Genomic DNA, 22,679 nt, shown 5'->3' on the forward strand with positions numbered 1-22,679 from the left:
CAAGAATTTTTTTGCAAAGCAAACAACAAAACACCAAAAAAGCCCCCCCCAAAAAAAAAAACAATATCCAAGCTAGACACAAAATTAACACTTTTTACTATAGTTTATAGCAGGGTAGGCAAGCTCGGCCCTCCAGCTGTTTTGAAATCCCATAAGACATTGCAAGACCCCGACAATCACAGGCAGGACTCTTCGAGGCAGAGGCATGATGGGATTTGTAGTTTCAGCACAGCTGGAGGGCCGAGGTTGCTTCCCCCCTGGTTTTTGGCGACTGTAAACCAATCGTCACTCACATACATGAACATGAAGTTGTACACACCTGGGTTTGACGGCGGAGGTTTTCGCACTCGGTAGAAGTTCGGGTTTCTTCTCCACCAGATCCTCCTGGAAGGGGTTCAGCGCGCTCTTCTTGCCGGTCTCTTCCGCAGGGCGCTGCCCAGTAGGTGGTTTGGGCGCTTCTCTCTTCGCAGGGACAGCGGACGGCTCGGCCTCTACCGGTTTGGGGGTTTCCTTTCTCCCGGTAACCAACGACAACAAGGAAGACTTCTTGTTTTCCTGTTTTTTAATTTCCTTCTTTTCTTCTTTTGGAAGGTCGGAGGTCGGAGGAGGGGTTTTAGGTCTCGGCTCCTCAGCCTGAGGGGTTTGGGTTGCCGGCTCCTCAGAAGACTTGAGGGAAGAAGTGGAAGACGTCACGCCCTTCTCATTGGGTGGATTCCTGGTCTCATTGGGTGGATTTCCGGTCTCCTTGGGTGGATTGATGTCCAGGTTATCGGCTGAAGCATAGTGTGGACTTTTCCGGATGAACTGCGGAGAGTTGGTGACAGAACTTTCCTTGGAACTGTCGCTTTTGGGTTCCGTCTCCTCCCTGTACACGTGATTTCCATTGATGCACAGGTTGGATCGAGTGATCGGATCGTTCTTGGACCTCAAGCCACTGAAGAGAGACAGCCCTTCCTTCTTGTTGCCGGATGTGATCTGATTCCACTGCTTGGTGTCGGCGCTGGCCGTTCTTTTGTGAGCGATTATTGGAATGTGAGGAAATCGTCCTGAAATGTAGAAGATATATATATTTGTGAAAAACCAAACTTAAAACTTTCCGATCTCTCCTTTTACTCTCTCACCGATTTCTGGGACCTCTCGAAAACTTTTTTTTTGGAAATACTTCTCTTCCAGGTCACAGGAATGCCTTTACTTTTGCTCTCCTGTAACCCACAGTCAACTTCTAGAAGGCTTCTGCGACCATCGGCTGACTGGGCAAAGCTGCTCCAGACTAGGGAAGCATGACAATATTGTCTGGATTCTCCCTGCTGCCTGATTTAAAGCTGGCTCCGCCTTTCAGAGTGCAGTCGAGAGCCGGAGCCAGCCGCTCCCACCCCATCATCCTCAGCCCAGCAAGTGCTGGAGAGACAGAGCAGAGAACGATGTCAGTCACTGATCAACACCTGGAGAAGCCCGAGAACTGAGCGATCAGCAATCATGTGATCGCTTAGTTCCCAGTCTTAGAGCCAACGTGGGACAGCTGCAGCATGGTGGCAAATTTGGAAGCTTATTTTTAAAACCCCCCCATGTTTCTCCTTCAACTTGTTCCCAATCACGCAATAGCAAAGGGCTACAGCAGGGGTCTCCAAACTTTCCAAACAGGGGGCCAGTTTACTGTCCAAGACATTAGGGGGACCCGGACTGTGGCCACTGGGAGTAAAAAAGGGCCCAACATCAGTAGAAGGAGTTGTGACCCATTGTTGGTGTCAGTGGTAGGAATTGTACCCCATCATTGGTGTCCTTTTTCCCAATTGTTGGTGTAATTGTGAGGAATTTTGCCCCCTAATTGTTCTCAGTGGGGGGGGGGGATAATGTTGATATTAGTGGATGAAATGCCCCAAGGGCCTGATTAAAGCAAGCAAAGGGCCGCATCTGGAGACCACTGGGCTACAGCATGGTCATCTAGTTCTGGGAAGGGTGTCCATGGACATCCTCACAGAATCCTACCCCCTGCGAGCCCCTGCTCTGTGACCGCTGGGTTCTTAGGACACATCTTATCACAGATTGCGGTAAAAGGGCCAATCACATCGGCCCTTTACCATGTGATCAGCTGTGTCCAATCGCATGTAAACAGACTGGCCGTTATCAGTTGTCCTTTCCTCACACATTCTGCGTGAAGAAATGACAGCCAATACCCAGCAAAGCCATCAGTAATTTGTTTACACCAATAGTGCGGCGCCCATCAGGAAAGCCTCGTCAGCGCAGTCCAAAAATAAACATTAGCATCATTTTATAACAGACTAAGAAAACAAAAAAAAAATCTTTCCTATCTTTTAGCAAAAAATAAAAACCCAGTGGTGATAAAAGCGGAGTTCCAGGCTATTTTTGTTCAAAGTCGGCAGCTACAAAAAGTTTAGCCGTTGACTTAATACAACAGGCGGTCCTGCCTCGCTCCCCTCAGCGCCTCCATTGAAACTGGGCACCCCGTCGTGACAGTTCGCGGCCTCACGGCCATGCGCGCACTGCGCATGCAAGAGTCGCGCTGCGCTCTCCCAGTGACCCGACACATGACAGAAGATTGCAGAGAGGGCGGGTCCCTCTTAGGGGGAGAGGAGAAGTCACCTAGGAAGCGGTGGGATGGGAAATCTCACTCAAAACTAAGCACACCCCCCCCCCCCCCCAAAAAAATGACATGCCAAATGTGGCATGCAAGGGGACAAAGAGTGCTTAAAGCGGAAGTTACACTTTTGGGTGGAACTCCACTTTAAATGACATGAAAAAAAGTTGTCTCAAAAAAAAAAAAAAAAGTGATAATGTTATACGAGTACAGTGTTACAGTGTGATGGCGCTGACATAGCCCCTGGGCAGGAAGGGGATGAAAGTGCCCGGTATTGCAGGGGTTAAATAAATGGCAAGCCTGGCACAAAACCTTTGTTCACTCAAAAATGTGGCACTCCTATACCAACAATACAAGCAGTAAGATGCGACCAAGGGTTGCAAGAAAGAAAAGTTGCTCGATTCCCATTAGCACAGTGGGGATTGGGGGGGGGTGGCCTCTTGTGGGGCTATATAGCCCCCATCTATCATACTGTATGATGGAGTGAGGGTGAGGGGTGTAAAATAGGTATGATGGATTGGGGGTGGGGGTGTGAAATAGGTATGATGGATTGGGGGTGGGGGTGTGAAATAGGTATGATGGATTGGGGGTGGGGGTGTGAAATAGGTATGATGGATTGGGGGTGTGAAATAGGTATGTTGGATTGGGGGTGGGGGTGTGAAATAGGTATGATGGATTGGGAGTGGGGGTGTGAAATAGGTATGATGGATTGGGGGTGGGGGTGTGAAATAGGTATGATGGATTGGGGGTGGGGGTGTGAAATAGGTATGTTGGATTGGGGGTGGGGGTGTGAAATAGGTATGATGGATTGGGAGTGGGGGGGGTGAAATGGATATGATGGATTGGGGGTGTGAAATGGTAATGATGGATTGGGGGTGGGGGGGTGAAATGGGTATGATGGATTGGGGGTGGGGGTGTGAAATGGGTATGATGGATTGGGGGTGGGGGTGTGAAATGGGTATGATGGATTGGGGGTGGGGGTGTGAAATGGGTATGATGGATTGGGGGTGGGGGTGTGAAATAGGTATGATGGATTGGGGGTGTGAAATAGGTATGATGGATTGGGGGTGGGGGTGTGAAATGGGTATGATGGATTGGGGGTGTGAAATGGGTATGATGGATTGGGGGTGTGAAATGGGTATGATGGATTGGGGGTGGGGGTGTGAAATCGGTATGATGGATTGGGGGTGGGGGTGTGAAATCGGTATGATGGATTGGGGGTGGGGGTGTGAAAGGTATGATGGATTGGGGGTGGGGGTGTGAAATCGGAATGATGGATTGGGGGTGGGGGTGTGAAAGGTATGATGGATACCCAATGGATTATCAGGCATGAAACCATCTTCAGTGAAGATGACGTTGATATCGATATATAAAGTACTCACTCTCGGACATAGTATCAATATATAAAGTACTCACTCTCATACATAGTATCAATACATAAAGTACTCACTCTCGGACATAGTATCAATATATGAAGTACTCACTCTCATACATAGTATCGCTATATAAAGTACTCACTCTCAGACACGGGGGATCCGGACGCTCGGTTGAAGTCGGAGGAGAAGTCGCCAGGCTTCAGTACGGTTCTCTGGGAGGGGGATGGTGGAAGCGTTGGAAGGACAGACATGGACTGAGATAGGGCGTTGTTCTTCTTCAGTCCCGGCTTGGAGGAGAACAAAGTCTTCAGCTTGGATTTCTTCTTCTCCGCCTCGGGCATCTCCGAGTCGCTCTCGTCGCTGTACTGGTTCATGCTGGGGACAATGGCGGAAGCCGTGTCCGGTAAACCGTCCTGCCGCTTTCCTTTGATCTTGTCCTTCAGCTTGCCGAATGGCGAGCGAGATTTCTCCTTCATGGAAAGGTCAAACATACTGGCCGTCATGTTATTCCTCATGAACTGGACCTCCACCTCCACCTGACCGCGATCCTTCTCTTTCTTCCCCGGCTTCGATCTCAGGGGATACCATCTAAGGGAAGAGAAGGGATGAAGGTAAGGGAAGGAAATCACAAACTACTTTACCACTTGTCTACCGGCGCAACGCGTTTCACACAGTAAAGTCCCCTTTTTTTTCTCTATAATTATTGTAAGCCCCACAGATGTATACATTTTCTAAAAGCAAAGTCCCTGGAGAATAAAATGGTGGAAGTTGCAATTTTTTTTTTTATATTGCACAATATTTGCGCAGCTATTTATCAAACGCATATTTCCTGAAAAAAAAAGAAAATTTGAGCTTAACCATTTAAGACCCGGACCTTTAGGCAGGTAAAGGACCCGGCCAGTTTTTGCGATTCGGCACTGCGTCGCTTTGACAATTACGTGGTCGTGCGACGTGGCTCCCAAACAAAATTGGCGCCTTTTTTTCCCCACAAATAGAACTTTTTTGGTGGTAATTGATCACCTCTGCGGTTTTTATTTTTTGCGCTATAAACAAAAACAGAGCGACAATTTTGAAAAAAAAAAACAATATTTTTTACTTTTTGCTGTAATAAATATCCCCCAAAAATATATATAAAAAAAATTCTCAGTTTAGGCCGATACGTATTCTACCTATTTTTGGTAAAAAATAAAAATAAAAATCGCAATAAGCGTTTATCGGTTGATTTGCGCACAATTTATAACGTTTACAAAATAGGGGAGAGTTTTATTGCACTTTTATAAAACATTTTTTTACTAATGGCGGCAATCAGATATTTTTTTCGTGTGGCAGACACTTCGGACAATTTTGACACATTTTTGGGACCATTGGCATTTTCACAGCAAAAAATGCATTGTTTACTGTGAAAATTACAATTGCAGTTTGGGAGTTAACCACTAGGGGGCGCTGAAGGGGTTATGTGTGACCTTGTGTGTATCTAACTGTAGGGGGGCGTGGCTGGACGTGTGACGTAATTGATCGCACTTCCCTATATCAGGGAACACACGATCGATGACGGCGCCACAGTAAAGAACGGGGAAGGTGTGTTTACACACAGCTCTCCCCGTTCTTCAGCTCCGAGGACCGATCGCGGGACTCCATCGGCGATCAGGTCCGCGGGGGCCACGGAGCTTGGGACCGGGTCGCGGGCCCACGGCCCGGCACTTAAAGAGGACGTACCTGTACGTGATTGTGCCCAGCCGTGCCATTCTGCCGACGTATATGTGCAGGAGGCGGTCCTTAAGTGGTTAAGGACCGCCTGACAATATACGTCGGCAGAGTGGCACGGCTGGGCATAAACCATTTATGTCCCCTTTAAGAGCTCAGCCGTGGGTCGCACGTGACCTGGTCGTGAGCTCCGTGACAGCGCCCATGGGACCCGATCGCCACCTGTGTCCCGCGATCGGGTCATAGAGCTGAGGAACAGGGAAAGGTGAGTGTAAACAAAAACTTTCCCCGTTTTTCCCAGTGAGTGTCACTGATAGTCTGTTCCCTGTCATAAGGAACGACGATCAGTGACGTCACACGACAAGCCACGCCCCCACAAAGCAAGAATCACTTCCCTCAAGGGTCCAGGCGACTTGATGTGGAGATGTGAACCATCTCCATCGAGAATAATGGATTTTTCCCCCTTGTAGCATTTTGTAGCTCAGGTGTGAATGGGCCGTTAGGTCACACCTAACCCCTTCAGCGCCCCCTACAGGTTAACCCCTTCACTGCGGTCAGATTGTGGCCTCAGGCGCAAAAAATAAAAACCACAAAGGTGATCAAATACCAAAAGAAAGTTCTATTTGAGGGGAAAAAAACGTCAACTTTGTTTGGGAGCCACGTCGCACAATTGTCAGTTAAAGCGACGCAGTGCTGAATAGCAAATAGGGGCCTGGTCCTTTAGCAACAAAATGGTCCGGGGCTTAAGTGGTTAATCAACACTATTGTTCTCTCTCCTCATTGGCTCGCTGGCTGCGATTGACACTTTGTACCCCTTGTGGTAGCAATAAAGCAAAAAAAAAAAAAAAGTTGTGTAAGGAAATAAAAAAAATCCATATTCTCAACACAACCTTCTATTTTACCATAAAGTTGGGTATAATACCCAACTTTTTGGCAAAATAAAAAGTTGCGTTGAAATCATGGATTTTTTTTTTTTTTATTGCTACCACAAGGGGTACAAAGTGTCAATCACAGCCAGCGAGCCAATGAGGAGAGAGAAAGGGTGAGGCAAAGTCACACTCTGTCTTATGGACACACGGGTGTTGGGAGTGAGCATGTACCATTGCCCCCCATAGCAAGCAGCTTGATCTGAGGGCACTTGGCAGGAGGGAGGGGGACCTGAGGAGGAGTTTTGGGGCTGCTCTGTGCAAAACCATTACACAGAGCCTTTGAAAAGACGCTTTAAGATTTTTCACCTTCATGCATGAAGGTGAAAAACCTTCTGCGCTGCAGCTGTCCCGCCCCCCCTCCCCCCCCCCCAGAGGCTTCCCCCCCTTTTTCTTACCCGAGCCCGATTGTTCCCGCTGCAGTTAATAAAATCCAGTGACACGGGAGCCGGGGGCGGGGCCAAGTCCTGCGGTCTGTCAATGGACGCAGCAGTAGGCCTCGGAAGTGCGTCCGCACGGGAATCCACCCTGATTGGGGGCACTCGCCGAAGAGGAGCCAGGAGCGCCGCCGGGTGACCCCAGAAAAAGATGGGGGCCGCTCTGTGCCAACAGAGCACAGAAGTATAACTTTCTTTTATCAAAAACACAAACCTTTACAAATCACGAATTCATTCCCTGCATTAGAGTGATAAAAACCCTTCTGTTTGTAAAGTGCTGCGCAAACTGTTGGCGCCATATAAATTGTGTATAATAATAATAACCCCGACAGGTTTACATTGGAACATTCCAGCCTCTGGCAGGTCTATAATTTGCAGCCACTTTGACCGGTCACTTCTCTGACCTTCGTGCCGAAAATGTCAACAGAAAGCGATGTCATAGTTTCAGTGTTTGCAGAAAGACACGCTGGGCCGGTCATGGGGCAGATTCAGGATCACCCTTGAAAAAGGACGAGGGGGCAGAAGAGCAAACCCTACAAGGGGGCAGAAGAAGAGCAAACCCTACAAGGGGGCAGAAGAAGAGCAAACCCTACAAGGGGGCAGAAGAAGAGACCAAACCCTACAAGGGGGCAGAAGAGACCAAACCCTACAAGGGGGCAGAAGAGACCAAACCCTACAAGGGGGCAGAAGAGACCAAACCCTACAAGGGGGCAGAAGAGACCAAACCCTACAAGGGGGCAGAAGAGACCAAACCCTACAAGGGGGCAGAAGAGACCAAACCCTACAAGGGGGCAGAAGAGACCAAACCCTACAAGGGGGCAGAAGAGACCAAACCCTACAAGGGGGCAGAAGAGACCAAACCCTACAAGGGGGCAGAAGAGACCAAACCCTACAAGGGGGCAGAAGAGACCAAACCCTACAAGGGGGCAGAGGAGACCAAACCCTACAAGGGGGCAGAAGAGACCAAACCCTACAAGGGGGCAGAAGAGACCAAACCCTACAAGGGGGCAGAAGAGACCAAACCCTACAAGGGGGCAGAAGAGACCAAACCCTACAAGGGGGCAGAAAAGACCAAACCCTACAAGGGGCAGAAAAGACCAAACCCTACAAGGGGGCAGAAGAGACCAAACCCTACAAGGGGGCAGAAGAGACCAAACCCTACAAGGGGGCAGAAGAGACCAAACCCTACAAGGGGGCAGAAGAGACCAAACCCTACAAGGGGGCAGAAGAGACCAAACACGACAAGGGGGCAGAAGAGACCAAACACGACAAGGGGCAGAAGAGACCAAACGCTACAAGGGGCAGAAGAGAGCAAACACTACAGGGGGCAGAAGAGCGCAAACACTACAGGGGGCAGAAGAGCGCAAACACTACAAGGGGCAAAAGAGCGCAAACACTACAAGGGGCAGAAGAGCGCAAACACTACAAGGGGCAGAATAGAGCAAACACTACAAGGGGCAGAATAGAGCAAACACTACAAGGGGCAGAATAGAGCAATACAAGGGGCAGACGAGCCAGAGCAATACAAGGGGCAGAAGAGCGCAAACACTACAAGGGGCAGAAGAGCAAACGATACATGGGGTCAGAAGAGCAAACACTACAAGGGGCAGAAGACCAAACAATACAAGCGCGCCGGGGCCGAGTGATACGTTGAGCAGCTTTGGCCGTTCGCTGTATCACGGGAGCGCACCCGCAATTACTCACCACCATGTGAGCTCTCACATGACTGGTGAGTTCTTGCGGGGAGGACCAGAGACAGCCGCCGAGGGACCCCAGAAGAGGAGGATTGGGGGCCACTCTGTGCAAAACCAACTGCACAGTGGAGGTAAGTATCACATATTTGTTATTTTAAAGATTTTTTTTCTCTCCCCTTCAGTCACCCTTTAATGACATAAATTTTATTTCATTTTTTACAACCCGAACGGTTGTGTGTACGCGGCATTACTCTATAAAGAATATTTGACCTGGCAAAAAATAAATAAAAAATTTTTTGGCGCCCATTCGCACAGAATGAATGTACATGCAGATTTACAAAACAAATCGCTCTGCAAATGTATATATAAAAAATAAATAAATGAATAAAATAAATAAATAAAAAAAATACAAAGAAACACCTTTCTATTGTGGTATCAAAACAAATAACAAAAATATTGTACGCAGCACTGAGATTGTATGAAGGTTATATTGCGGTCATCGTGCGACATGCGCGGTCATCGTGCGACATGCGCGGTCATCGTGCGACGTGTGCGGTCATCGAGGTGTGAAACACCTGAAAGGACTTCTATAAAAAACAAAAACAAATGACCGCACGTGTGATTCAGCGCCGATACCGGAGGAACGTCTCGCACATGAATAGACGGGTATATGATGGAAGTGATGCGGGTGACACGCAGGTATCATCGAGTCTGTAAAGGAGACACACCCAGCATGACAAACACCTGAGACTAAAAATAAATCCGATCTCCGCAACGTGCGGCCCGACCACATTGCGTCACAGCGACGGAGAACGGAACGTTTTATAGCCGACATACACAATCCGCTGTAATGACAGGAAGCTATAAAAAGAAAGTTCCAGAATAAATATATGACTTTGTTTACTGACAATCTGAGAGCGTTTATGTCATTCAAAATAGCAAAGGAGGCGCTGTGATTATTTGTTTATCCACAAACAGCGAGATAATTGGACCCAACCTAAAGCGTCCGTGTGAAGGAAGGAGATCTGTGCCGAGGAACACGGAGGAGGACTTCTCAAAGCGTAAATAAAAAAAAAAAAAAATAAGCCGCAATAAAAATACTATTTTATTACCATTATTTTTATTATGAGAAGTAGTAATAAAAAAACTGGGCTTATTACAGAAAAGACACAACCCCCCCCCCCCCCCCATCATCTGCGACATACACAATGACATCATCCCATGCCAGCCAATCGAAACAGCTGAAGACCATCACCTTTGCCGGCATTTGAACTACAGGCCTTATTTCAAACTTGTTGTTTACAAGTCAAAATCTATTTTCTTTGCTAGAAAAATGTAGAACCCCCCCCCAAATTATATATATATATATATTTATAGAAAAATATAAGTTTCAGACACCCTAGACTTGAGAATAAAAATAAAAAATATATATAATATATATTTTATAATAATATTAATATTATTATTATTAATAATACTACTACATTTAATTTGACACCCTAGAGAAAAAACAAACAAAAAAAAACAATTAGCGGTCGTTGGAATACTTTATCACACCGTATTTGCGCAGCAGTCTTACAAGCCTATTTTTTTTTGGGGGGGGGGGGGGGGGGGAATTTAAATAAATTAAAATTTAATACACTTAAAGAAATAAAATGGATACCGAACATATCACGCTTCAAAATTGTGCCCGCTCGTGGAATCGTGACAAAACATTGACCCTTACAAAATCTCCATAAGTGACGTTTAAAAATTCCTACAGGTTGCATGTTTTGAGTTACAGAGGAGGTCTAGGGCTAGAATTATTGCTCTCGCTCCATCGATCGCGGCAATACCTCACATGTTTGGTTTGAACACCGTTTACATATGCGGGCGCAACTTGCGTGTACGTTCGCTTCAAATTTTTATTTTTATTTTACACTGTCCTTTATTTGGGTCACTCCCCCCCCCCCCCAATAAAAAGGACCTCATAACTTACATTTACACCCAAAGTGGAGCTCCACCCTAAAGTGGAACTTGCACTCATCGGATTCCCCCCCCCCCCACGCCGGTTCCACAATTGGCACCTTTCGGGGGGGAGGGGGGACGACAGGATATTTGTCCGACAGGAATCCTTTTCCACTTCCGGGAGTCCAGCCGCGACACAGCAATGACGTCACCGCAGGGCTCCCTCCTCCCCTGGCCGCCGAGCTAATAGAAGAGGAGTGGGGCCCCGCGCATGCGCAGTAGGGTTCTTGGCGTGAAGCAGAAAGGCTACACTGCTGCCGCCATTGCAGGTAAGGGAACCCGGCAGTGTAGCCTTTTGGCTTCACGCCGGGAACTCTACTGCCGACATCAAGGGACAGCAGGACAGGTAAGTGTTCTTTAAATGCAAGGAAAAAAATAAACAAACGTCTTAAAAAAAATTCCCTTTAATACCATTGGGTGGAAGTGACGTCTGACGTCGCTTCCATCATCTGAGCTGAGTGGGCCCCCCCATCATTCCCTCACTCGACTACAGGCCTGCGAGGGGAAGGGCGGATCATCCTCTGCCGCTATAGACGGCACCGGTAAGCGATGGAGACTGCGGGAGAAGTCCCAAAATATCCACCAAAAGATGCACGTGTCTCCTCTCCACCTCAACTATTGGCCAACACCCGGGGGGCGTGTACCTCGTCACATGGCACCGCCAGACAAAACACAAACCTGAAATCCCGATTATGTAAGGGAAGAGATCTATTCATAGATCCGGGCAGAGATAAGAATCAGAACCTCAGTCAGGTTTGTTCCACCATCCAAGTCCTTTGGCCGGATTTAGAATGTTTTATTGTCTGTATCCTACTGGGGGGGCTTTCACCCCTCACCCCTCTCACGGTTGGATGAGACGACCTGGCTTCTCCGCTCAAATTCATTACAGGACTCTGTGCAGGCCAGTCAAGTTCCTCCACCCCAAACTCGCTCCTCCATGTCTTTATGGACCTTGCTTTGGGCACCGGTGGGCAGTCATGTTGGAACAGGAAGGCGCCGTCCCCAAACTCCTCCCAAAAAGGGGTCCAAAATGTCTTGGTATGCCAACGTCTTAAGAGTTCCCTTCACTGGAACCAAGGGGCCAACCCAACCCCTGAAAAACAATCCCACACCATAATCCCCCCTCCACCAAATGATTTGGACCAGTGCACAAAGCAAGGTCCATAAAAACATGGATGAGCGAGTTTGGGGTGTAGGAACATGACTGGCCTACACAGGACTCTGGTGTGGGTTTTTTTTTTTAGGTTTGGACTTGGCCCTTCACGGGGTGTGGACTTGGCCCTTCACGGGGTGTGGACTTGGCCCTTCACGGGGTGTGGACTTGGCCCTTCACGGGGTGTGGACTTGGCCCTTCACGGGGTGTGGACTTGGCCCTTCACGGGGTGTGGACTTGGCCCTTCACGGGGTGTGGACTTGGCCCTTCACGGGGTGTGGACTTGGCCCTTCACGGGGTGTGGACTTGGCCCTTCACGGGGTGTGGACTTGGCCCTTCACGGGGTGTGGACTTGGCCCTTCACGGGGTGTGGACTTGGCCCTTCACGGGGTGTGGACTTGGCCCTTCACGGGGTGTGGACTTGGCCCTTCACGGGGTGTGGACTTGGCCCTTCACGGGGTGTGGACTTGGCCCTTCACGGGGTGTGGACTTGGCCCTTCACGGGGTGTGGACTTGGCCCTTCACGGGGTGTGGACTTGGCCCTTCACGGGGTGTGGACTTGGCCCTTCACGGGGTGTGGACTTGGCCCTTCACGGGGTGTGGACTTGGCCCTTCACGGGGTGTGGACTTGGCCCTTCACGGGGTGTGGACTTGGCCCTTCACGGGGTGTGGACTTGGCCCTTCACGGGGTGTGGACTTGGCCCTTCACGGGGTTTGAACACTCCATGTGCAGAGCCCGCCAGGAAGTCGGCACCGCGCTGCGCTAATCACAGGCAGGGAGACATTTCCCGATCTCTGCAGCCGAGCATCGGGATAATGTCTCCCTGCCTGTGATTAGCGCAGCGCAGTGCTGACTTCCTGGCGGGCTCTGCACATGGACTGTGCAAACACGCCGGAGCTCATCCTTACTCTTAAGGCGTCAGCATACCAAGAAATTTTAGACCATTTCATGCTCCCAACTTTGTGGGAGGAGTTTGGGGGACGGCCCCTTCCTGTTCCAACATGACTGAGCACCAGAGCACAAAGCAAGGTCCATACAGACATGGATGAGGTAGTTTGGGGTGGAGGAACTTGACTGACCTGCACAGAGTCCTGACCTCAACCTGATAGAACACCTTTGGGATGAATTAAAGTGGAGAATGCGAGCCAGGCCTTCTCCTCCAACATCAGTGCCTGACCTCACAAATGCTCTTCTGGAAGAATGGTCAAACCTTCCCATAGACACCCTCCTAAACCTTGTGGACAGCCTTCCCAGAAGAGGTGAAGCTGTTATAGCTGCAAAGGGCGGGGCCAACTCAATATTGAACCCTCCGGACTAAGACTGGGGTGCCATTAAAGTTCATGTGTGTAAAGTCCGGTGTCCCAATACTTTTGGGAATCTAGTGTATTAGAATAAAGAGAAATTCCTCCATCCCTCTTCATACAAAGCTACACAGTGCAGCTGAACACAAAGTCCCACCACCTGAAATGCGCTGACTGGCTGTTCAGGTCCCGTCCGTACAGAACCATCCAGAGGACGGCCGTCATAAGCATGTCTATGCCCACTGCAGGGGGGGAGGGGGAAGAACAATGAGAATGTGGAATCTGAGATCTGGAAATCATCGTCACTACATCAAAGAGGAAGATCTCCGGATCTGCAGCACCAATGGAGAGGCCAAACCATCACTTCCAGGACTCCTTGTCCTTTACACTGCAGATAGTTGACATTGGCTGTATGTGTGGGGTGGTGGCCCTGCTGCAGTATAAATCTGGGGCCAATCGGAAGCCTCCCTGATGGTACAGCAAGATGGAAGTACCTACCTATATTTCTCAGCATTGACCCTTACCAAATTTCCAGACCCATTTGCAGAAACGCAGCCGCAAACTTGCAAGGAACCCTCACCATGCTTCACAGTTGGCTGCAGACACTCAGTGTACTGCTCTCCAGCCCTTCCTCAAAGAAACTGCCTCTTTCTACAGCCAAATATTTTACACTACTCAAGAGCCCAAAGCACCAGCTGCCATTTTTCTGCCCCCCCCCCCCCCCCGTTCCTATGTTTTCTTGCATAGTTGAGTCGCTTGGCTTTGTTTCCATGTTGGAGGCTTTTTTTGACGACAATTCTAAGGAAACTAATTCCGGACAGACTTCTCCAGACATTAGATGGGGGGCCCACTGGTTTCCTTCAGACTTCTCCAGACAGTAGATAGGGGTACAGGGGTCCCACTAGTTTCCTCCAGACAATACATGGAGGGGGTCTCACTGGTTTCTTTCAGACTTCTACAGACAGTAAATGGGTGTACCTGGGTCCTACTGGTTTCCTCCAGACAGTAAAATGGGGGAACCTGGGCCTCAATGGTTTCTTCCCATCTTCTCCAGACAGTAGGTGGGGGGGGTGCCACTGGTATTCTTCAGACTTCTGCAGACAGAAAATAGGGGTGTCTAGGTCTTACTGGTTTCATCTAGACAGTAAATGGGGGTACCTGGGCCCCACTGGTTTCCTCCAGACCGTAAATGGGGGTACCCGGGCCCCACTGGTTTCCTCCAGACAGTAAATGGGGGTACCTGGGCCCCACTGGTTTCCTCCAGACAGTAAATGGGGGTACCTGGGCCCCACTGGTTTCCTCCAGACAGCAAATAGGGGTGTCTAGGTCCTACTGGTTTCATCTAGACAGTAAAATTGGGGGTACCAGGGCCCCACTGGTTTCCTACAGACATTATATGGGGGTACCTGGGCCCCACTGGTTTCCTCCAGACAGCAAATAGGGGTGTCTAGGTCCTACTGGTTTCATCTAGACAGTAAAATTGGGGGTACCAGGGCCCCACTGGTTTCCTCCAGACATTATATGGGGGTACCTGGGCCCCACTGGTTTCCTCCAGACAGTAAATGGGGGTACCTGGGCCCCACTGGTTTCCTCCAGACAGCAAATAGGGGTGTCTAGGTCCTACTGGTTTCATCTAGACAGTAAAATTGGGGGTACCAGGGCCCCACTGGTTTCCTCCAGACATTATATGGGGGTACCTGGGCCCCACTGGTTTCCTCCAGACCGTAAATGGGGGTACCCGGGCCCCACTGGTTTCCTCCAGACAGCAAATGGGGGTACCTGGGCCCCACTGGTTTCCTCCAGACAGCAAATGGGGGTACCTGGGTCCCACTGGTTTCCTCCAGACCGTAAATGGGGGTACCTGGGTCCCACTGGTTTCCTCCAGACCGTAAATGGGGGTACCCGGGCCCCACTGCTTTCCTCCAGACCGTAAATGGGGGTACCCGGGCCCCACTGCTTTCCTCCAGACCGTAAATGGGGGTACCCGGGCCCCACTGGTTTCCTCCAGACAGTAAATGGGGGTACCTGGGCCCCACTGGTTTCCTCCAGACAGTAAATGGGGGTACCTGGGTCCCACTGGTTTCCTCCAGACAGTAAATGGGGGTACCTGGGTCCCACTGGTTTCCTCCAGACAGTAAATGGGGGTACCTGGGTCCCACTGGTTTCCTCCAGACAGTAAATGGGGGTACCTGGGTCCCACTGGTTTCCTCCAGACAGTAAATGGGGGTACCTGGGTCCCACTGGTTTCCTCCAGACAGTAAATGGGGGTACCTGGGTCCCACTGGTTTCCTCCAGACAGTAAATGGGGGTACCTGGGCCCCACTGGTTCTGTTCATGCTACATTATCTTCCCTACTCAAGATTGTAACTAGAAATGCTGGGGGGGGGGGGGGCACAATCACACCTCGACTCCCCTACAAGGAGGTCCCAATTGATTGGCAGGGGAATTTCTTTTTTCGGGGGAAGTCATACCTTGGAAAGCCCCCACCTCTATCACCACAGGCAGAAGGTTTGGAATGTGTAAAACTCTCAGCGATATTTCTCAGCTCATGTTCTGGTTGGAATGTCCGGGGGAGGGGATCCACAAGTTGAACAGAGAAGTTCAGCGAGTCAAGGATTGCGATAAGCCTCAATGTTACTGGAAACCAGCTGCAGAATTTCCCGAACTTCAACACAAAGAGCAAAGAAAACGGGTCGGGTGAAACCAGAAAAAATTCAAAACAAACATGCAAGAAATCTCAGAATCCTTTGTTCATGTAATATTCCTCCATCTATTTCCTGATCGGCAGGAGGAAGAAAAAAAATCCCGAGGCAAAAGACGTCCAAAAAGAGTCCCGAGGTAAAAGACGTCCAAAAAGAGTCCCGAAGTAAAAGACGTCCAAAAAGAGTCCCGAGGTAAAAGACGTCCAAAAAGAGTCCCGAGGTAAAAGACGTCCAAAAAAAGTCCCGAGGTAAAAGACGTCCTCCTATGTAAATATCAGGTGACAGAGTTACGAGTCCATCATCAGAGCTCAATTTAGTGAACCAATCAGACCTCTACAGATCAGAGAATCCAATGTAGAGCATTTTGGTGGCATCCTAATATAAGTTAACAGCAGTCTGCCTTGTTTACATAAGCAGATCGCCGTTCTGCTTGTGTCCCAAATGATAGGTGGGTCCCGCCACAGAGTCCACCAGACCCACAGCTTGGCTCCCACTACAGTCCAATCACAGCGGGCGCGGGTCCACAGACCCAAAAGAGCAGAATCAGGCCCTAGGCATGTGATCCTGCGCAGGAGCGCCGCCTCAGGCAGGAAGTGCTTATGTCTCCCTGCAGACAGGGTGGGAGAGTGCCGGGTCATGTGACAGCTTGATATCCATTAGGAAAAAATAAAAATTTAAAGTGGAAGTTCCATTTTTGGGTGGAACTCCACTTTAAAGTGGTTGTAAACCCATATTGGGGAAAAAAATATGCAAGATAAAGGCATAATGAGCTAGTATGCATAGCATACTAGCTCATTATGCAATACTGACCTGGGATCAAAGCCCTCACTGTGGTGCCCGTACACAGCACCAGCTGCTGACATCATTCCCGGGTATGGCGGGCTCCGGCGCTGTGATTCGCCGGAGCAGCGATGACGTCTAACTGAAGCAATGGCACAACGTGGAATCCCGCGATCGGTCCCCGGAGCTGAAGAACGGGGAGAGGTGAGTGTAAACACACCTTCCCCGTTCTTCACTGTGGCGCTGTCATTGATCGTCTGTTCCCTGAAATAGGGAAACACGATCAATGACGTCACACCTACAGCCACACCCCCTACAGTTAGAAACACAGATGAGGTCACACTTAACCCCTTTAGCGCCCCCTAGTGGTTAACTCCCAAACTGCAATTGTCATTTTCACAGTAAACAATGCATTTTTTTAGCACTTTTTGCTGTGAAAATTACAATGGTCCCAAAAATGTGTCAAAAGTGTTCGCCATAATGTCGCAGTCACGAAAAAAAAAAGCGCTGATCGCCGCCATTAGTAGTAAAAAAAATAAAAATGCAATAAAACTATCCCTTATTTTGTAAACGCTATAAATTTTGCGCAAACCAAATCGATAAACGCTTATTGCGATTTTTTTTACCAAAAATATGTAGAAGAATACGTATCGGCCTAAACTGAGGAAATGTTATATATATTTTATATTATATTTATTTTTATTTATTTTTGGGGGGGATATTCATTATAGCAAAAGTAAAAAATATTGCATTTTTTTCAAAATTGTCGCTCTATTTTTGTTTATAGCGCAAAAAATAAAAAAAACGGCAGAGGTGATCAAATACCACCAAAAGAAAGCTCTATTTGTGGGGAAAAAAGGACGCCAATTTTTTTTAGGAGCCACGTCGCACGACCGCGCAATTGTCAGTTAAAGCGATGCAGTGCCGAATCGCAAAAACTGGCCCGGTCATTTACCTGCCTAAAGATCCGGGTCTTAAGTGGTTAAATTACAGTGCCGTCTTTCCCATACAGAAACAGAAGGGAGAATGTACACAGCGCGTGTTTATCACTTTAATGTAAGGAACGCACATTTATGTAAATATAGAACAGATACAAGTCTATAAAAGCCAAAAGAGCCGTTATTGTAATTTCTAATGTTTACTGACCCTTAAAACAAAGCTAAACAGAGACCTAAGAGAGAGAAGGTGACAGAGAAAGGTGTCAGCGGTGGATTGCGCCTCCTGATGAAGTCCAGTCTGCCCTTCATAGAACACAAAAGGAGTGAAAACTTGGAGACTTTGTATACAATGCAGAGAACGGAGGAGACGATCGTGTGATGAGGTCAGACCCGGAGGAATGCCGTCCAACCTGCTCCCCTCACAACAGGAGGAGAACATTCAGTTGTGTAACCGGAACCGTCATCCCACAGATACCACGAGCCGCTCACCCCACCCCCGTCACCGCCGATAATTATAGATCAACAAATACACAAAACTATATATAACCCGTACACACCTGGAAACACGCAGATCAGACGCGAGAACGCGCCTTTTTTAGGGGCTCTACGGATCATTTGTTGCACTGGGGATGTGGATATAAATTGTATGAGGGTCAAGGCCAATTTCATAAGGGGAATGTTTTTTTTTTTACATGCATCTATATTTTTATATATTTACTATATTTATATAGCTATATTTTTTATATATCTATATTTTTATATATTTACCATTAGCTATACATCTATATTTTTATATATTTACCATTAGCTATACATCTATATTTTTATATATTTACTATATCTATACATCTATATTTTTATATATTTACTATAGCTATACATCTATATTTTTATATATTTTCTATAGCTATATTTTTATATATTTTCTATATATCTATATTTTATTTTCTATATATCTATATTTTTATATATTTTCAAATATTTACATCTATATTTTTAAATATTTTTTATACATCTATATTTTTTATACATCTATATTTTTTATACATCTATATTTTTTATATATTTACTATATCTATATTTTTATATATTTACTATATCGCTATATTTTTATATATTTACTATATCTATCTATATTTTTTTATCTATCTATATTTTTTATCCATCTATATTTTTATATATTTTTTATATATCTATATTTTTAAATATCTATATTTTTTATACATCTATATTTTTATATATCTATATTATTATATATCTATATATAAAAATTGTGACGCAAGTCATTGGAATTAAAAAAGGACCTTTCCTTTTTAAACTTAAAATTTCAAACTCGTCCAGAAGTTCGCCTCGTCCTTCCCCTGCCACCAGCCCATTCACAAAGTGCAGTCTGCTTCGCGCATGCGCAGTAGGGAACCAGCTGCAAATCTTCACTGCCGGTTTCCCTTAGTGGAGACGGCGGCACCAGAGTGCGAGGACATGGCGGGTTCCCGGGACAGGCACGCGTCCGAATATTTAGGCCCGAGTCACACTTGTGCAGGTTGCATATTGCGGGTGCATTTTGCGTTTTTTTTTTTCAATGCACCTCTTTAAACCATTGAAGTTTTCTCCATAAAAATGCACAGATGTGAGCTACATTCATAGGAAATCCGGTTAAAGCGACTTCCACCCAAAAATGGAACTTCCGCTTTTTGGAATCGCCCTCCAGTGTCACATTTGGCGCCTTTCAGGGGGGAGGGGGGGGGGAGCAGATACCTGTGTAATACAGGCATTTGCTCCCTCTTTCGGGCATAGATAGCCTCATTATCCACAGTGATCTACGCCACGTCCGCCCGCCCCCCACTATCTTCTGGGAGACACAGGTCCCAGTAGGGACCAGTGAAGATGCGCAGCGTGACTCACGCATGCGCAGTAGTGAACCAGGAAGAGAAACTGCGCGGCTGCACTTCCCGATTCCCTTACCGATGATGGTGGCGCCTCCACCCGAGGAACAGATGGGCTTTGCGGGCGCCTTGGACAGGTTAGCGTCCCAATATTACAAGTCCGCAGCATTAATATTTTTTTGGGGGCGGAACTCCGCTTTAAATGGACTGCAGTGCGTTTCTGCACAACTGAAAATGCACAAAAAAAAACACATAGGTGTGAACCAGGCCTAAAAATCAGCAGCGACCGTAGCGGCTGACATCCCTTTTTTTTTTTTTTTTTAAGAAGCCTGGAGCTCCTCCCACCCACAGCGGTGCTCATGAACGGGGTGCGATTTCCATGCGGAAACCACATCAGTGTGCACAGGGCCTAAAAGTGCAACTAAACCGACTGCTAGAGATCAATCTGAAATGTTCAGCGGCTCAGGAAGAGGCGCCGTTTCTTATCCGATCCGTCACTGGAGATCGGCACCATTCATCATTAAGAATCTAAAACCACGATATTTTTAGGTCACAAGTGCAGAGAGTTCTCACAGCTGGAAAAACAAATCCAGGCGTCATGCCGAGTTCTATTACAACATGAGAATAAGTGGAAACAAAGTATCTTTTCATTCTTTTATCAAAGGAAAGAACTCCGGTGTGTAGATGAGAAGTTTAACCATTTAAAGACCAAACCTTTTCTGACATTTGTTGATTACATGTAAAAGTAATTTTCTGCTAAAAAATTACTTGGAATACCCAAACACACCAATATATATATATAAAATATTTAAAGCCAGCAGCTACAAATTCGGCAGCTGCTGACTTTTAATAAATGGACACTTACCTGTCCAGGGTGCCGGCGATGTCGGCATCCAAAGCCGATCAATCGCTCGGCTCTCAGCTGCCCCCCGACGCCATCCTCGGTGAGGGAATCAGGAAGTGAAGTGTTGCGGCTTCCATTTCCCGATTCCCTACTGCGCATGCACGAGTCGCAATGCACGTCCCCGCTGTCTCCTGGGACCAGTGTGTTTCCCAAAAGGCAGCGGGGGGGGGGGGGGCTTGGGTGACGCGGAGGGGCATGACGCGACTGCCGCGGGAGTCTATTCTTATTATATTTTTTTCTAATTATATATTTTTTTTTGCAGAGACCAAAGGCTGTTGCAATATTTTACGTCACACCGTGTTTGCACAGCGTTTTTTTTTAAAGCAAAAAAAAAAAAATAACTAAACCGTAAAGCTAGCCCATTTCTTGTATGTGAGCAAGACTCGAGGGCGAGCAAGACTCGAGGGCGAGCAAGACTCGAGGGCGAGCAAGACTCGAGGGCGAGCAAGACTCGAGGGCGAGCAAGACTCGAGGACCCGCAAGACTCGAGGACCCGCAAGACTCGAGGACCCGCAAGACTCGAGGACCCGCAAGACTCGAGGACCCGCAAGACTCGAGGACCCGCAAGACTCGTGATCTTTATTCTAATCAAAAGAAAAAAATAGTGATTCTCATTTTAGCCAGAATCATGCAGTCATGCACACCCCCCCCCCACCCCACCTCAGCTGCTGCTAGATTTATAAAATGTGATCCTATCAGAAGAAAATGGAAATACATTTTACAAAATACAAACTTGCGTATGCGACTTCCTCAAACATCGAACTATTGATCTCCGTCCAGCCATAACAGCCCCAGCCAATCCCGGCATTCCATGACTGAGCACTCTGACCCGTCATAACCCAACGTCTGTCAGAGGGGGGCGGAGGAGCCGTACATTCCGCCAGATGTAAACACGGTGCCCACACAGGATATGGGCTAAAATGTCATTAATCAGGCAGGAAATGTGACCCCGCCCCCACGAGTGTCAGCAAACATCTAAATATAGATATTTCTATAAATGTCACCTCCGATATAAATACCGGGTACAGAGGTCACAGCAAAGACTCCTTTGTGCGTCTGTATCCCCCCCCCCCCTGTACTACAAATACCCAATTCTACCGGATTCCCCCCCGACCCGGTTTTCATGTGACCTCCCCTCCCCCACCTCCAAGACACCCCGACACCGAGACGGTCCCCGCACTCCTCAGTCTGATGTCTATGGCCAGCGTCGGACCCGTTGTAAGGGATTAGATGTCTGACTCCAAACAAGAGGCCTTTTCAGAAGAGATTAGAGCGGTGCTATAGTTGTGGAACCGTCTGCATAAAGTGGTAAAAAGCATCTGCCCCCCCCCCCCTTCAAATCACCTACTTCTAGGAGATGTACAAATTACCTGGGGGGGGGGTTAAAGGAGAAGTCCAGCCTCAGCTCATTTGGGCTTCTCTGGGTCACAAGGGGGAAATTCATTTTGCACTCCTGTGACCCATTTTCAGCAGAGAGTGGCGAGAGGTCCGCTCCTCTGATGTCATCGAAATCAGTCCAGACAGCGCGTCATCCCGACAATGGAGTCTGGATCCACCAGGTGCCTGGACTGACCCTGGGCTCAGCCTCTCCCCTCCATCTAGAAGTGAGATTTGTCACACGGAACAGCCAAAGTCTCCAGCTTTTCAATCTCAGGTTTTCCAGCTGTGACCTCTCTCCTTACCACAGGCCTCGACAAAATCCAGGCGCCCGGTCGCAATTGCGACAAGAAATTGTGACCGGTAATTGAGGCCGCGGCTTTGCGGCCTTCTGCAGGCCTAAGCCATCAACAAAACAATCAGAGGGTTGACCACCCCCCCAGAATCAGAGGGTTGACCACCCCCCCAGAATCAGAGGGTTGACACCCGCCCCCCAGAATCAGAGGGTTGACCCCCGCCCCCCAGAATCAGAGGGTTGACCCCCGCCCCCCAGAATCAGAGGGTTGACCCCCGCCCCCCAGAATCAGAGGGTTGACACCCGCCCCCCAGAATCAGAGGGTTGACACCCGCCCCCCAGAATCAGAGGGTTGACCCCCGCCCCCAGAATCAGAGGGTTGACCCCCGCCCCCCAGAATCAGAGGGTTGACACCCGCCCCCCAGAATCAGAGGGTTGACACCCGCCCCCCAGAATCAGAGGGTTGACCCCCGCCCCCAGAATCAGAGGGTTGACCCCCGCCCCCAGAATCAGAGGGTTGACCCCCACCCCCAGAATCAGAGGGTTGACCCCCGCCCCCAGAATCAGAGGGTTGACCCCCGCCCCCAGAATCAGAGGGTTGACAC

General features: G+C 48.3%; 1 protein-coding gene across 1 annotated transcript in view; it reads right to left on the reverse strand.

Annotated features, from left to right (window-relative positions):
• The window catches only part of RAB11FIP1 (RAB11 family interacting protein 1), a gene marked incomplete at its 3' end in the record, with an annotated part of 35,223 nt that overhangs the window by 9,665 nt on the left and 2,879 nt on the right, over positions 1-22,679 (reverse strand). The window contains 2 exon segments of the mRNA XM_040342184.1: positions 320-1,046; positions 4,115-4,560. Coding sequence (XP_040198118.1) covers positions 320-1,046; positions 4,115-4,560 — 1,173 coding nt within the window.

The sequence above is a fragment of the Rana temporaria genome, chromosome 3 (assembly GCF_905171775.1).
Source record: "Rana temporaria chromosome 3, aRanTem1.1, whole genome shotgun sequence".
Lineage (NCBI taxonomy): Eukaryota > Metazoa > Chordata > Amphibia > Anura > Ranidae > Rana > Rana temporaria.